General features: G+C 39.9%; 1 protein-coding gene across 1 annotated transcript; it reads right to left on the bottom strand.

The window, feature by feature from the left end:
• Window positions 1-49: 49 nt before the first annotated feature.
• LOC115038254 (meprin A subunit alpha-like) lies at window positions 50-16342 on the bottom strand. Its single transcript, XM_029497121.1, has 24 exons — window positions 16267-16342; window positions 13615-13655; window positions 13330-13405; window positions 12993-13110; window positions 12347-12522; window positions 11985-12206; window positions 11684-11830; window positions 11375-11590; window positions 10409-10873; window positions 9763-9936; window positions 9600-9645; window positions 6288-6304; window positions 6125-6178; window positions 5996-6033; window positions 5836-5911; window positions 5629-5746; window positions 5304-5479; window positions 4499-4720; window positions 3809-3955; window positions 2900-3115; window positions 2030-2521; window positions 1714-1887; window positions 1414-1621; window positions 50-197 (listed from the first exon to the last, which is right to left on the bottom strand). Exons 1-24 carry the CDS (start codon window positions 16340-16342, stop codon window positions 50-52), a joined length of 3843 nt encoding a protein of 1280 aa, XP_029352981.1.
• Between the last annotated feature and the right edge of the window lie 1270 nt (window positions 16343-17612).

Raw genomic sequence — 17612 nt, 5'->3', positions numbered from 1 at the left:
TAGCATACAGCCCTCGAGGTTTGGCCCAGGCTTGCTGAACACAGTTTTACTAAGCTCTCCTTATGACGGTGAAGATGGCCAGTGTCAGAACAACCATCCCAGCAGCGCCACCAATCAGAGCTCCCAGAATTCCTCTGTCCAGGTTCAGCTTCTCACAATTTTTACCATTGTAGTAGCTGGTCTGGGTTGTTGCACACCTGAAAAGACAAATGCAGACAAATTACGGAAAATAATTACACAATGCAAGAAGAATGGTGCTCACACATTCCACACTTTTCATCGCTCAGCTGGAAGGCAGGAGGTTTGCCTGAAATCCTACCCTATAGAAGTTTAAAGGCATAGAAATTTGGAGGATTGTTTTTCTATTTTGAAATATTGATACTACTTTCTATCTTTGGACAATAAAGCTAGAATGAGCACAATAATGGGTGAAAGATTTAGTTGATCTGAAACAGTTGATATGTTTAAAAGATTTTACATTAATGGTGGAGTTCAAGCGTCTTAGAAACAAAAAAGAAACTGAGGAACTGAACTACCAGTTTTCTCCTGTCCGACAGCATGATGTCCAAAAAGCATTTTTCAGCTCTGCGGACTTGTGCTGCTACAATATTTGTCATCCTCTGAGGATGTTAGGATCAATTCCACCACACAGCACAAATCTTTGGCAAGGTACAGTAAGTGCCTGTTCTGTTGCAGTTCCAGTCTGCCGATATCTAAAACATTTTCCAAGATGCTCCAATTTGTCAGTGATCGCATCCTCTTTTTTTTTGTCTTCTTCACTGACCCTTTTTAAGCTAAAATGTAAGTATGGGCTACTGCGGGCTCACATTTTCAGGAACTATTCTATTTTTCTTTTCTATCTTTGGTCAGTTTAGAGGTAAAGTCAGCGTGAAATAATGACATCATGAGGCCAAATAGAGTAATGAAGACACAGGCTGATATGATATCTTGTGACTAGTGACAGACTAAGATGTATGAATGCTGTGTCTTAGTGAGCTGCTCTGCCACGGGCATCCTAATGTTCCATTTAATGCATAGACAACAAGCTAGCGCTTAGCAAAAAGGAAAATCTACATCTTCCTCAAAATATCAGAAAATTCTTTAAAGGTTGCAGAATAAAAAAAAAACAGGGCAGAAGTTAGATTTACTCTGAAGTAATAGATTACTTCAGCTTCTTATTTAGCTCCTGCTAAGGAAGTGACAATGTGTATTTTATAAAATGGACACAATATAAACAGAATGTGTGTGTGTGTGTGTGTGTGTGTGTGTTTGCCAACTCTCAACATAAGCCTGTGTCTAAATTTGGCCTGAACCTTCTCCAAGAGACAATACTCAATTCTCTCTGTGCACATTTCACAAAATATACAATCTTCAAATTATCATTTTCTGGTTATCTCTTCTAAAAACACAAACCTGCATGAGGCTTTCCCTTCGACCTCGACACACACTCCTCCATTAAGACAGGGGTTGGGATGACAGGGGTTGGCAGCGCGTCGCTCTCTGCGTTTTAGAGCTTCCGGCCCATTTTCCGCCCCACCCACTGGCTTCTCCTCTGCGACAAAGTTCTCAACTGGTGCAGCTGGTTTGACATGCACCTCACTTTTGACCAGGTGGGTCAAATCTAAAAACAAGATTTTAGTATAGAAAAAAATGATTCAGATCTTTGAGTAATATGAATTATACAGTATGAGTTTGAAGGGGCTGATGTTTCACCATTGAATTCGGCAGTGATGATGAAATCATTGCTCTTTAGCAAGTTCCATCTGTGCAGATGTTTGTGAGACAAGAATGTGCTCCAGCCATAGTCTTGCCCACGGAAGCACTTGCAGCTTTCATCCCACTCCGCTCCAGAAGTCCGTGTTGGCTTGTTCCAGCGGGCATTAGTGTCTGAGGGGGGGCACAGACACAAAATATGCACGACACAATATCCATATGTCATCGTTCACTGTGGCAGGCACAATTCATAATTTGCTTCCCCTTTCCTTGCTCTTTACACTGTTCTATCTAATACTAAAGGCATGAAATAAACAATAGACAAAATGCACATTAACTTTCTTTTTTGTCAGCGACCTACCTGTGGTGAAGCTTCTTGTAGATGACATCCGCAGCTTCACATCAGGATCCTGGTCCATGGCAACAACGGTGGCCTGCCTGTTCGTGGCAGGCCATTGCATCACCGCATCATTTTCCCCACTACAGAGGTGCAAAGCCATGCCGACATAGTCTGGGTAGCCAGCATCTCTTCCACTTGGGTAAACACTGATACCAAATGAGTAGCCCTCTGAGCTGTAGAAGCACTTGCTTTTCACTGGACGGCCAACAGGGGTGGTGGCAAGGAGGCCGGTGAAATTGTGGATTTGCCAGACAGCACTGGGGCAACTAGTCTCCGTCAGAGTGATGTCATCGATTAAGATAGCTCCCGAGGAGCTGTTTGATCCTCTGATCCCTTGGAAGAAATAGCGGAACTTCTTTGTCACCTTGAGAGTCACATGGGCTATTTTCCAAGCATCATCTCCATCACCTGACAGACAAAAGGCAAGTGATTTAGTTGCCTACAGTTTGTGTTTAAAATGAGTCTTACCACTATGAAATGAACCCAATTACTACAACATTATTTAAAGATCCTGTATTTCACTTTACTGGAGGTGTTGATCTCTCTCTGAGAATATAAAAGAGCATCCCAGGTAAACACTCCTGCACATTTGAGGGCATGGATGAGGGCAGTGACTGCTTTGTTGTATTAATGTAAACCTTGGGCCTGATTTATCATCAAAGACCATAATGTAAACCTCACTTTATAAAATATGGGACCTTTAGGAAAAAAATCTAAAGTAGGCTTCTCTCCAGCAGACAGTGCAAGAGTGTATCGAAGGGTTGACTTATGAATTAAAGAAAATACCAGTGATGGTGTGAATTTTGCTGACACTGCGCACAGTCCCTGTGCCGTCATCAGTCCTGATCCATATCACCAGTTTGTCTCCAGCTGTTCCGCTCATTTTGTAGAAAAACTGAAGGCACTGTTCATCTCTCTTGGGGTAGAGGATACGTGACTCCAGCAAGGCACTGCTGCCGACTACACCAGAAGATGTGTCGAACTTCATGAAGTAGCCAGAATCTGGAGAAATCAAAGCATTCAATGAGCCCTTTCCCGACCTTTCAGCTTTCAGTGAATTGCAACCTGAACAGGATTTTCATTAAAATCCTAGCAAGGCACTAAATGAGACTATATATATATAGTACATATGTAATCAAATACAGAACATAATTTTGTTTTTGCTGTTGCTTGTGGATTTCACTGCAAATTAACAAAAACTGTACAATAACACGGGCAGCATGGCGGCATAGTGGTTAGCGCTGGTCCCCCACAACAAGAAGGTTATGGGTTCAGTCCCGGCCTGGGGCCTTTCTGTAAGGACTTAGCACGTTCTCCCCCGTGGGTTTCCTCCCACCGTCCAAAGATTTCATATTTGGGTTAATTAGTGACTCTAAAATGTCCGTAGCTCTGAGTGTGAGTGGTTGTTGGTCAGGATGGTGTTGGACTGGTGAGCTGTCCAGGGTTTACCCTGCCCTTGGGATTGTCTCCAGCAACTCGGTGTACACCCTGGACACCCTGCCCTGATTTAGAGTTGAGCTTTGTAAATAAACATCCATTAATTTACTACTTTGTCTCGCGAGCCGTCCATTTGGGTTCAGATTCGTACTGTTCTGTCACATTGTTTTAATCTGTGTTATCCCCTGTGGACTCATTTCACACTCTGAGTTACATATGCTATAGCCTGGTTTATGACCCAGAAAATGTGCTCTGTACCTCTGCAGCGCCCCCCCAGGGTGTGGTCAGTGTCATCTGGAGTGCTCAACATCTGCACCCAGTCTGCGTTGTCGTTCTCATTCTGGATCATCCCGCAGATGTTGATCTGCTCAAAGGAGCACTGGTCCAGGAGAGTGTGTGTGTTGGCTGCAAGAGGACAGTTATCAACATTTGAGCCACAAAGCTCAACACACTGTCTGCCCATAAAATATGATCTACAGACAATCCATAAGGTCCATATACTTTCACATTACACATTACATGCATGGTCAGCAACAGCATGAGTGAGAACTGTTTTGTTTAATGCAGCTGTTCATGCAGCACTGAATACAGTTTGTATGTTTACAAATGCCAGACATTTGCTTAAATGCAAATACAAGGTGGTCAGGTCTCAGTGTACATAATGTGACTCATTGCCGCTTCCAGTGTAGACATTTTCATTTTTGACTACCAGAGCAATGCTTGTCCAGCGTTTTTCCATATCTGCCAGCTGCTGAAAGCAATACCTGGCTTTGGAGCGGCTAGATTATGTTAAGTAAAGTTAGATGGTCTTTCTTGGAGTTTGTGGCTGCAAGTGACACATTTCTCATCTGCAGACAGATTCAAATCAATCTAGCAGTACAATCTGATTAGTGCAGCACTAACTCAGATGGAATATTTGACATAGTCTCCACATATCAAGATACTCACCACAGTCGTACATGCGGTTGAGCCTGGTGATGTCAACAGCGCTGAAGTCCATCCGCTGTCCAATGATGTCATTAAAATATGGTATGGTGGTGGTGATGGTGGGGATGCTCTCGTTCTTGTTGAAAGATAGCGGCCTGTAGTGCATGATGGACTCGTAATCATATGGCGTGTTCAAATCAGTAACAAAGTCGTCTTCATATTTATTGAAATTGTGCTGCTTCCCTGTGACAGAGCGAAAAATAATCACTCTCCAGTTCAAATGATCGCCATCAGACTAAACCAGCAAACTTAGAATGTGCCACAATCTGTGATATTTCCTTATCTGTCACATTTTTAATTGATGTTCTTTTTTTTTCTTTGGACCATTATAAGGCTTAACCTTAACATGGCGTAAGCGTTTGAAACAAAAAATAAAATACAATGTGAGTGCCCTGCTGCTAGCAGAGCTAACCTCTTTTTGTTCAGATATGTTTCATTAATTCTTTGTTCAAATTGATCAGACTTTAAAATAACACCCCACCCTCATTTACATTAATATATACATAATATTTACATAAATTTAGTTTACTTATGACAACAGGACAGCTTCAGCCTGGGTGATACAAAAGAAAAGTCCAAAATAAATGATTAAAAAAAAACTATATAGTGTTAATTTCAGAACCATGAATGGGGAAAAAATATTTCCTTATGTTTCATAATAAAACACTTTTATTTTGGTTTATTGATAATTTTCTTAGGCTAGCTGGGTTCTGCAGGCCTGAGTAGATTGGTGTGCCTAAAACAATTAAATATTTTTTTGACCCACCTTCTTCAATCTGATCCCACCAGATCTTGACATAGTCATCTCTGTCTGACCGAGACTGTTCGTGGTAAAAGCCCAGAGCGTGGAGGACCTCGTGCTCCACAATGGCCTTCGTGTCGCACCGAGCCCCAATGGACACATTCTGGCCTACTTTATCATCTCCCACATACGACCAGCATCTGAGGGGATAAAATTGAAAGATTTTTCCATAAATCTCAGGCACTATTATAGAAGTTCCTAATCTGTAATTCCTTAAATTTGATGACTTGACATTACAGGCCCATAAAATTACGCAACAACCCAGGGACTCAGGTTCACTGCAGCTCACCCATTGAACTTTGCGAAGGAGATGTAGCTGCTTTCTCCCTCGTATGGCTTGAAGTCCACACAAGATCTCAAACGGTACTCCTCAAAAGCCTGGAGGATCACTCCTTTAGCGTTCAGATCTGAAGTAGCAAAAACAAATTTCTCAATCGGTATGTGTTTTATGCATTTGTCACGTTTCATCTTATTTGACGTGTTGTGCACAGCTTACCTAAAGAATCAGTCAAAATGTAGGGGATAGGAAACTTCCATCTTCTTGTCTCATCGAGGATTGCATTTCTGCTGGGCTGCAAGACACGAGAAAAACTCAGGGAAGCGTATTATTCCTCTGCTTTTGATTAATGGAATCTCCTCCCTGGGTCTATACTTACATTACCAGCAATGTCTCCCTCAAACAGGTGTGTTAACTCTGAAAATGTGGGAAATAACTATCAGCAATTATGAATGTATGAAGTCCAGTCAACAAGACCCATGATCACACACAAGCATTTATTTTATACCTCTATTGATCTCAGGTATATCTTCCCTCAGTTCACCCGCGTCTGCATCATCACCTGGAGGATGCAATGTATTTATTTATTCATTTTGTTGTGGTTTTTAAAGCTAAAGTATAACACAAAGAGCTGATGTTATGATGAAGTGAACAGGAACCAACCAGAAAACGTTGGAAGAGCTTGCACCTGGCACAAAAGAAGACAGTTCTGAATTTAAACCATCCTCAGATATAATTTAGATTTTTTTCTGTTAGATCAAAAAACTCTATACCGTCAGCGTTGCAAAGAGTCCAACAAGCACAGCAATCTTCTTCAGGCCCATCGCGTTGTTCAAAGAGCAGCAGGTTTACCTGATGCCTGTGAAGACAGAGGCTGCAGAGGAACTTTGATCAGGTCTAAGGTTTAATAAGTAACAAACATTTCACATGTGTCTTCAGACTTAAATGGGCAATCACAGCATCCTGTACAGAGCTGGCAACAGAGTCACAATCTTGTTAATAAAATAACACAATAAAGGAGGTAATGCTATTTATGGGTTTGATCTGTGAGCCATGTGATTGTGCGGGATCAGGCCGTGAAGATTTTTCTTGGCTACAGAGTAAATATTTTATGAGAGTGCTGACAGTTCAATCCACACCTGATAAGAATCTCCATTTCATTGTTCTTATCTTTAAAATATGGCACTATAATGTATAAGATGTCTCAACAGCAGATTTAGTTGATTTAAAGGTCCACAAAACAATTCATTATCGCACTTGAATAAAGCTCAGGGACTTGCGAGATTCAGATTTCAAAAGCAGTGATTAAACTTTAATCAAAATCAGCTGAGAGTTCCTGACTTCTAGTTCCTTCCATTCCTAAGTGATAATTAGTGACTCGGGCTCCGAACAGAGTCGTGGCCAAACGTGGCCAAAAACAAACAAAAAAAAAAAAAAAAAAAAACTCCATTCATTTCCTATTAGAGACGGTGAAAATCTTCACCTTTTTCAAACCTGATACTTTGGCATACGTCCAGCTACAGAGTCCATTTTACCATCAAAACGGAGGAAGACTTGTTGTCTTTCAAGTGGTGTTTTCATCTTTCTCATATCTGTTATACTTTTCGAACAGCGATTGTTCAAGCGTGATGTTCGTCTCACCTCATTTCTGCTGTTTCCCATGTGTGTGTATTGCACGGAACGTTGGTGGCTTAGAGTGGAGGACACTTAAGTTAGAGTGCGTGAGTGAGCTGAAGATTCTCTAAAAATGTATTTTTAAATCGCCCTCACAGCCACATAGTTTAAGGTACGCGCCTCATTTTCTCCAAAGTAGCAGAGATTCTTGTTCTCTCTTGAAAAATGTCTTTACTTTAACTGTCGGACAAACCACATTTGAACTGTGCCCCTCTAAAGGACATGCTCACCCCTCCTCTCTCCTATTACTCCCCATGTATTTTTCTCTGGCCGGAAGGAGAGGAGTTCACATTTTCATGTGTTTTTAACTCGCTCCCCTGTCCACATTTTACATCCTACAAACGCCAAAATACACACACAGCTTCAGACACCTGTTGTGGCGCTCAGCGTCTGCTCGGTTTTCTGATAGACGTTACCGTTTTGTCACAAATTGTCTCAGAGTGAGAGGCTCGCCGACAGAAATGAACCTGTTTTCTAATGGGCTCTGTGAGAAGGATGACGCAATCCAAGCTCAGACACACAGCTGCAGTCAGTGATGTCATCAGACTCCTCTGATAGGAGAGCAGCTGAACAACCGCTGCCGCAGACATTTGTGTTAGACTGCAGGACACACACACACACACACACACACACACAAATACATATAGACACGCATATGCATGCCTACACAAAAACACAGACACACATATAGATAGATAGACGGGCTCACAAAAACACAGCCAGGCACATGCAGAGACACAAATATACAGACAAAGACCCTATACATAAGTACATACAGACATACACAGACACAAACACACACGTATACAGAGAGACACACAGAGACAGTGGCTCACACGCACAAATATACAAACAACCACTGACGCACAAATTTACACACGGCAACAGAAGAAGAGACATAAACAAACATAAAACAGGCACACGCGCTTCTGGAATTGCGCCAAGTCAAAGTCCCGACAGCACACACCCCGAGTCACTCTCGAAATTTCTGCCAAGGAATTTTTCTAGTTTTTGTTATAATGCTCCGTAAGTTTGGACTGCAAGATTTTAAAACGGATTGTTTTGTTTGCTCAAACTTGAAAAAGTTCCCTCCAAAGACTATAGAGCTGTTTACATTCCAAGCAGTTTTCACATTATAACATCAGATTGGTGATTAATTATGTCATATCATTCAAATCACTTCCACCACAGAGACCTAAAGATCAGAATAACACAACATGGTCCGACAAAGCAAAATCAACTGCAACATCAGAGTCACGTCTTCCTTGTGACATATAAACCAAATATTTACTCCAATGCCAAAGCTCGGTTTGTGCATTATGTTGTCTAGTTGGAAAAAAAACGTAATTATTTTTTTTTATCCATTTGCATAGATTTTTGTTAAGCTTCAGTGCACCAAGCTCTCAGGGCCAGGGTAGGTTTTTATACAGTCACAGACTAATTTCACAATAAAATCATGAAATTTATCAAACGTTTGAATTGATCCAAGAATTAAATTTCAATCTGAAAAATAAAGCAGAGTGTAGAAAAAAAAAAAACATAGGTGTAGCATGCTGGGAGTTCATAAACTTGTTGTTTGCCACAGAGGCTGCATCCATCTTCATTCAGAGTGAGTTCTTAGTCTTAGCTAATGCAAATGGCAGCACTGAATAACTCCTGACTCCCTAATTGGAAATATTCTCAAAGGAATCTATACTTGCAAATAGTGGTTGTAGAAGATCCACAGTCAATGGATCATGACTAAAATTAACAAAACTTCTTTTCTTATGGAGATAATCATTAATACCAACACTGCAGATTACTCGTTTCTCCACCTACTTATTTGAACAAACGCTGATGTTTTTTTGTTTTGTTTTTTTTTTTTAATGGCAACACACTGCATTATCCCTCTATTGTCATGGATACAATGGTCTTTGGTTTGTTCATTAATGCACCACAAAACAAAGGAAACACATTGCCAGCTTGCCCTTAGTTTGGTTTTATTTAAACAAGAGTTCAACAAGAAAGAATTAGGTTGTTAGAATAACACATTTAAAAAGCTTGTACACACATATTTGGACTTTTACATGCAGATTATTATTACCAAATATGACTTCAATGTTTTTACAGTTTTGATGTTCTGTGTATTGTGATCAATCTTCGATTTTCTCTTGATCTTCACAGGTTTTCCTTCTCACTCTGCTGCATTAGCTATGCTGGAAAAGGTGATTGTCATTACTATGAGTACATACAAATGGGATATAATTCTCGAAGGTGTCTAATGTCTTACCTCCACTTCCTCATGACATTAAAGTTACCATGATACTTACTCCTTTGGATTAACAGGAACTTCTGTTTTGATCAGTGATGTGATGTCTGTGGACAAAGATCAAGTCTAAGTCCTTACGTGTGTCCTTGCAAAAGCAATTAGGGTAATAACTGACACAGAACGTGTGTCATTTCACATGCAAATATTGAAGAGTGATCACAAACCTTCAAAGTCGATGAAAATGATGAGGTCATCATTTTTAAGATAATTACGTCGCCGGAGGTCAAAGTGCTTGATAAAATTCCTCCAGCCCTTTGAGCTACCTCTGTAGCAATCACAAGAAGGGTCATAATTTCCCACCTTGGAGGGATTGTCCCAAAACAGCTTTCCATCTGGAGCTACAGCACACAAATACAAAAAAATGTATTTATTTTTAATTTATTTTAGGTTCTTCAGGAGGTTTCACACCAGTGAATGAAAGATGAGTCTGATAATGGTACCAAACAATGGCACTAAAGAAGAAAAGTGTTTTTGTTAAAAATTTAGATCATCAGTGGGAACCACTTGTCGACAGGAAGAAATAAGATATATCCCCAGGTTTTGTCCAAGACCTGAACTAAAATACTTGGTTCCTTCAATACCCAAGAAACTCAGTCATATATATATATATATATATATATATATATATATATCTTTTTTTAGACTTTTATAATAAAACACTTGGTATGAAACTTCCTTGTGTAACACTAATCAATAAATACTTTTGCAGCCTGAAAGCAAGATTACATGCTTAATCTGAGAAGCAAACTTTTGATGTTACCGGGGTGGCTTCCTTTTGTCTTAATCCCTACGGAGATGAGGAAAACTTACTCTTCGACATATCGGTAGTGAGGCTGCGAGCAGTGGACATCCTCAGCTTGATATCTGGGTCTTGGTCCATCACCACCAAGGTGGCCTGTCTGTTTATTGCTGGCCACTGCATCACCATGTCATTCTCCCCACTGGCCAGGTGGAAGTACAGCCCAGTGTAGTTTCCTGTGTAGTCAGTGTAAGATGACAAAGGGATTACACGAACGCCATAAGCATAGCCCTCAGGGCTGTAGAAGCGAGGGCTTTCGATAACTGTCTCTGGGTCAGCTGTTTCCATGATCTTTGAGAAGTTCTGTATCCTCCACACAGCATTGGGGCAGCGTGTCTCAGTCAGGCTGATGTCATCAATGTAGATGCCACCGGTGGAACCAGTGGGGTCACCGCGCACAGCTTGGAAAGCGTAGCGGAATTTTATTCCTACATTCATTGGGACATGGGCAATCTTCCACGTGTGGTCAGAATCAGCTGGGTAACAGAGACAAAGACAGGATATATGGTAGTATTTGCACATTAAGAAAAGCATTTGTGAGGCACTGAAGTGCACAGATTAGTCCTTGGCCTTGTCGCATTACTAACTGTAGGGGAATAAAGGCACATTTTCAAAAATAGAGCTTCTGCTTGTCCACAAAAGCTCTATCTATAACTAGTAAGAGATTATTTTAGCCTAGCAGAAAGACTGTAAGCATATAGGGAAAGCTGGCCTTGAACAAGGTTGCCCGGAAATAGGAAATTGTTGGAGCTGCCGAGAAACGGTCACAATTCTGTCACATGTACATTTTTGTTCATGTATGCTACTTATGAAATTACAGCCACATGATGATTATTGTATCTTATCTTAATGTAGCATGGAAGAACTAATACACAGCTCTTTCTTAAGGCATTTAGATACAAATCTCCAGCAGCTTCTGGGAAATTCGTAACAAATTCAGTTTCTTCCATAAACATGTATAAAATATAAGTAAATACCATAAAAAGTTTGTATTTTCTTCATTCTTCGAACCGTGCCTGTGCCATCATCCTGTTTGACCCAGATAACCAGCCTGTCTTCGGGGCTTCCCGTCATCTTGTAGAAGAACTGCAGACACTGAAGCTTCCTCTTTGGGTAAAGGGTTCGAGATTCCAACAGAGCAGACTCCTGTGGATTCCCAGTCATTGTGCTGAAGTGCATGAAGTAGCCCGCATCTAGACACATCAGGCAAAATGAAACCAGCTGTTAAAGCATGCAGGCTAATTTGTGAGTTGACTTGGGATTTTGAAAGATCATGTGACTCTGACCTCGGCATTGCCCCAGAAGCGTGTGATCCTCTGAACCAACACTGCTCTTGGTACGAACCCAGTCAGCATCATCAGAGGAGGCCTGGATCATCCCACAGATGCTGGCATACTCAAAAGCACACTGGTCCAGCAGAGTAAGAGGCCCAGCTAGGGTGGAAGATGATGAGGATTTGAAATATTCAAAGCTTTGAGCTCATTTTGCACAGATCTGAATCCAACTCATAAAAGACTGATATTTCTGCTTTACAATATTACAATCAAAAACTCCTTGAGGAAATCCACTATGTCATCATATACGTACAGCAGTTGTACATGCGGTTGAGCCTCAGGGTGTCCATCTTGCTGAAGTCAAGGTACTGTCCAATTATGTTGTAGAACTCTGGGATTTTGGTGGTGATGGTGGGAATGGATTCGTTCTTATTGAATGAGAAAGGTCTGTAATGCATGACGGACTCATAGTCGTAAGCCGTGTTTTGGTCAGTGATGAAGTCGTCATTGTATTTGTTGAAATTGTGTTCAAGTCCTGCAGGGAATTGTACATTGTTGTCTTTTTGAATAGGGCAAATTTAATTTCTATAGCATTTCTTCAGAGAAAATATTGTTTTTATGGAACATGAATGACAAAAGAAAGACAATGAGCAACTGTGATGATGGTAGACATACCTGGCGAAACCTGATCTAACCAAATGTCAACATAGTCATCCCTGTCTGTGCGGGACTGTTCATGGTAAAATCCCAAAGCATGGAGCAGTTCATGCTCAATCACTGCCTTGTGGTCACAACCTGAGCCCAAAGAGAGAATCTGACCAGTCTGCTGGTCACCAACGCTTGAGAAACACCTGTGACAAAAAGAACGGAAGTCAGGAAATTATGAAGTTCAAGACACATTCCAGTGATTTAGCTGCATTTGCAAGAAGTGTGATGGCTCACAGTGGAGAGATTAAAAAACAGGAATGGTCGAAATTAAAAAATGCAGAGGTTAAATAATCCTGACTTTTAATTCTAAATTAGGGTATCCAGACCAAAAATTTCTTAAACAGAGATAAATGGTTAATTGTGAGACGTTTGTGTGGTCGTTGGCAACTAGTGACTTCTCACTTTAAATTATATTTTACTTTTTTATGCAGGCTGGGGAGAACTTAAATAAGGAACATTGGAAAACTCGAACTTGAACATCTGACTATAGTTGAATCATAAGCTAATTTCAAATGACAGAAATACTGTAACACAGAAAAGTAGAATCATATTCTGTAGCAGCTGTTTATATCATGTACTGCAAAATGTACAAGTAGGAAAGCTAGAGGCATACCCCCCTCTCTTTTCAAACTTGATATATGTCTTCTCTCCCTCATAAGGCTTAAAGTCAATACAAGACTTCAGACGATACATTTCAAATGCCTGGTGGACACAGCCCTTAGCATTCAGATCTGTGGAGTAATAGAAACAATCACCAAAGTGTGAATGTATGATTGAACCACACATGTATCCCACCAATTCTTGTCAATACTACGAACTCCAAAACCATAAAGTGGTCAAAATTAATGTGTGAGAAGATGAATATGCAGACTTAACAATACAGTGAGATTCTGTAATTCTAAAAATGTTGTGTTCAGATTCCGTAGTAAATGTTAATATTGAAAGCTCACCAAGATCATCGCCCAGAATGTAAGGGATTGGAATTTTCCATCTGAAACGTTTGTCTTTTAGGGCATTCCTCCCTTCCTGTAGCACAGAAGAAGTATACAAATATTAATTGACTTAACTCATAAACCTACTCAAGGCCAGTAAAGACCTCACAACATTATCACCTGAGACCACCAGTCCCAATAGTCAATAAATTAGTGACAAGTGATGATAAAGGAACAATGACCATGAAGCTACAGCATTTCTCTCAAACATCATTAAAGAAAATCAATCAAAATTCAACTCACTGGAACTAAAATATCCCCCTCAAACAGGTTGGCATCTGAACCTATAGCAAAAAAAAAAAAAACCACTTTGTCAGTATTTTGGGAAATGCAGCATCGCTGTATTGATAAGCAGGTTATGAGTCACTGGCACTGGCATTTTAACTCACCCAGGTTCAAGATGGGATTCTGATCCTCACCATTCTCAAAAACCTCTGTAAAACCAACCAAGACACTGTTTAGGGTCTTTTAAATTTTTAGCAATGGAAGGTAGTTGTTGAAAAGAATTGTTTCGCATACCATGTACTGTAGGTGAAAGTGGTAACTGCATAAAACAAAACCAACATAAGACATCACACTTTCAATTAAAAACTGGCAATGCTTGCTACAGATATTTAATAAATTTACTTACAGTATATGAAGTGGCCACAGCCACCAGTCCCAACAATAATAGCCTTCGCTCCATCATCATGCTGATTGTCACAAGTATTTGCTGCTGCTTTAAGTGTGCACATTGACAAGGTATGACCTTTGGTGTTTGAAGTTTATTCCAGCCATAAAGAGTGACTAAAGGACTTTGACTCAGAATTGCTTTTTTACACCACCTGTGTGTGTTATCTGACATGTTTTCTTCTCTTCTTTTAAAACCTGATAGGATCGTTAAATTCTGATATGTCCCTACTACTTATCATTGAGCTGTGAAATGTGAGTAGTAAAACAAAAAATAAATAACTGGCATGATGGTGCAGGGCTTCACATTGACCCAGAGATGTTCACAAGTCTTTTTTTGCAAGTCCAAGTCAGCTCTCAAGTCCTTGGTCACGAATTCAAGTCAAATTCGTGTGGGGTGAGACTTGGCAAGTCTCAAGGCTTCGGTCATGAGTCCAAGTCAAGTCTCATGTCTCTTCTGGTTGTAATGAGCATTTTATAATCTGCTGCTATCCAGTTTGTTCAGAATACTGCACAGCTATATCTAAGAAATTCAATGCATTTACTATTATCACTCCTTTATCTTGTTTTCTTCTTTTTTTTTTTAATATGATCACTTTTAACAGGCTATTGCAATGCAATAGGAAGAGAACACACATTGAAAGCTTTCCCGTTAAAGGAAACTGTATTCTTCCAACACTGACATACAGTTGCAGTATATCTTGACCCCTACTGTGCAGGCTCAGTGGGACCATAATAAAAATAAAATGTCACACCTCACCCAGTCAAAGATGCTGTAACTAACATCCTTCCAATTAGTGCAAAACATCACACTTTAGTTCACACAGTGCCCTAGATAGAGAGGAGTTGCGACAGTTCGCCACAGGGTGGTCACGTAGTTCATGTAAGCTGCGCTGTCATGTTCTTCTATGGGACAGACAGCAGTGATTGCAACATTGCATGGCAAATATAAATAAAATCGCATATCCAAGTACTTGTTTGACTGTTATATTATTCCATATTTGCAAATGTCAGTTTTACATCTGGAGAGGTAAGGTGACAACTGAAAGCTCTGTATAAGTATTACAAAGTTTTGGAGGGAAAGCATCGTGTTTATGTTGGCAAAATGCAAGAAGATTCAAATTCTCTTTTTTGCATAACTGGATTATTGAATTTCCTTGATTTTGCTTGTAATTCCTATTGACTTACCCGTGGTCTGATAATGATTGAGAAAGCAGAGTAGCAACAGTCCATTCAGCATTTAGTGTCCATCCCACTTCTGATGAGGCGTGAGTTGACCACACAATTATAATTTTAAGACTAAGCCATACAGAAATTATATATCAAACATATTACAGAAAAACAACTAATTACATTTGGATGAATTAAATTGTATTTTTTTTTTTATTACACAATGATTGAAAACATCAAGAACAAGTGTGTATGTGGAGACATCCTCTTCCTGTGTCCTGTACATGAAGCATAAAAGGTGAGAATAGATGCTATATATAATGTTTTATATATACATACAAATACAAATAAAGATAAGTAAATAAATCATAAAAGGCCTCTGATATAATATTAATAGTAGACACTTAAAAAGTGCAAGTGAATTAATCAATCTGGCCCTAGAGATACCTTCACAGCTAGCAAAGTGGCGCTAACAAACTAGCAGACAATCGGTCCTCTGCCAAGATAAAAAATATAATTACGCTATGCATATGCAAATAATGATCATAATATGCATCATAAAGGACCTCTTTTAAAATATATACGGTTGACGATTCAAAAGATGTACCCATTTAATCAACTTACCTCAGAAGCTACTCAACGGTCAGCAACGCAAATGAACGATGTCCAACGCCGTGGAGATGATGTGTGGGACTATACGGGGCCGCATACCCGGAAGTAGACCGGAAGAAAGCTGAGTCAACTGAGTATGGCAGTGTCGCCACTCTGTCTAAACGCAAACAACTTCTTAATCAAGTTTTCAATTACAGAGCTAGTAGAAAACTAAGTTAACGTTACATTGATGATGCTAAACTAAACATGTTTGCTAACGTTAGCTGCGCGCTAATGCGACTTAACGTAGGTTATCCAAGTGAGTTTTCAGGTGCCTGATAAAATTTCACGAAGTTGATCCAGCGTCCTTAATTTTGGTACCTCAGACTTTGCTATCTGCGCTTCTTTACGTCCATCTTTTTTGAAAAATGTATATCCAAACGTAATTACAAATGGTAACGTTACAGAAGGTGTGACGGTCGCCATAGTTACCGTCATCCGAGGCGCGAGTGCACCCGATGCCGAATATGGTTATTAGCATGACAAAAATGAGGTAGCGTCATTAAGCTCGTCAGACTTGTCGACGTTTCCTCACTGTTAATACGCCAGAAAAAGCAAACCCAATGATTATTCACGAGTCTGAAGTCTGAAGTGTGCGAACTAAGTGCGACTGGAGTCCCCATCTCTGCACCGACCTAAGGTGAAAAGACAGAAAGTTGAAACTTAATTGGACACAGTGCTGGTTGTGGGTTTCTCCTGGTTTTTGTCAAGCATTACAGATGCAAATGCAATTGGACTGAGAGCTCCCACTACAATTATCTGCCAGTCTAACAAAAATGAATGAGTGAGTGAAAAGTAGGTCTCTTTTATTTTACCAATGGCCTAATTCAACCACAAGATGGCCACAAAAACCCAGTTCTGTGTCAGCGAGCTTCTCTTTCCAACCAATGAAACATTCCCCATACACAAATGTAATATGTGTACATTTATTGAATTTCCATACATGATATATAAGTGCATATAAAATATAAACCACAAATGTCAAACCCAAACCCTCCCAAACAATATATAAATCAAAATTAATGAGATGTTTATGTCTACTTATCTTGTGGACATACAACATGTTATATAAATTTCATCCTGGTTAAACTTCCTCGCTACTACCGCCAAAACCAAACTCCCCTGCATAATAAATCAGGCCAGTATAATAACCAGAACAGCCCAACTACCTCTGACTGAACTGTACAGGCTCAGTGGTGAGGAAAGCCACCCTCATCACTGAGGACCCTTCCCACCCCCCTGTACCATTCCTCCATGCTGCTGCCATCAGGCAGACGATACAGAACCCCAATGGCCCGGAAACACAACTACAAGAAATCATCAATCCCTTCTGCAATCACTGTCCTAAACAGCACAAAATAGGCTGCGATGTTCCTATCTCTTGTTGTGTGTGACTGTGTTTGTAAGTGTGTTTTTAACTTGTGATGAAGCCGTGTCGAAGACAATTTTTTGTTTTTACTGAAGAACAGACGATAAAGTTTTCCATTCTAAATGTGTATCCATCCTGAAGCCTGTCAGTATTATGTGGACTTTATATACAGTGGATTCCTAAACTCTGAGACCGCTTTATCAAATTGTGAAAATAAATAGAAAGTAGAATTAGTAAGTGATGAATAAGAACATTGTGTGTTAGTGTGAATGTATGTGTTTTAATCAAAATGCAGATATAAATTAAATACAAATATTTGTATTATATTTGTATATTTGTAAAATGTAAAAAAAAATAAATAAATAAATCATCATATCGACAT

Source organism: Echeneis naucrates, chromosome 24 (assembly GCF_900963305.1).
Source record: "Echeneis naucrates chromosome 24, fEcheNa1.1, whole genome shotgun sequence".
NCBI lineage: Eukaryota > Metazoa > Chordata > Actinopteri > Carangiformes > Echeneidae > Echeneis > Echeneis naucrates.
This window is presented reverse-complemented; position numbering and strand designations above follow the sequence as displayed.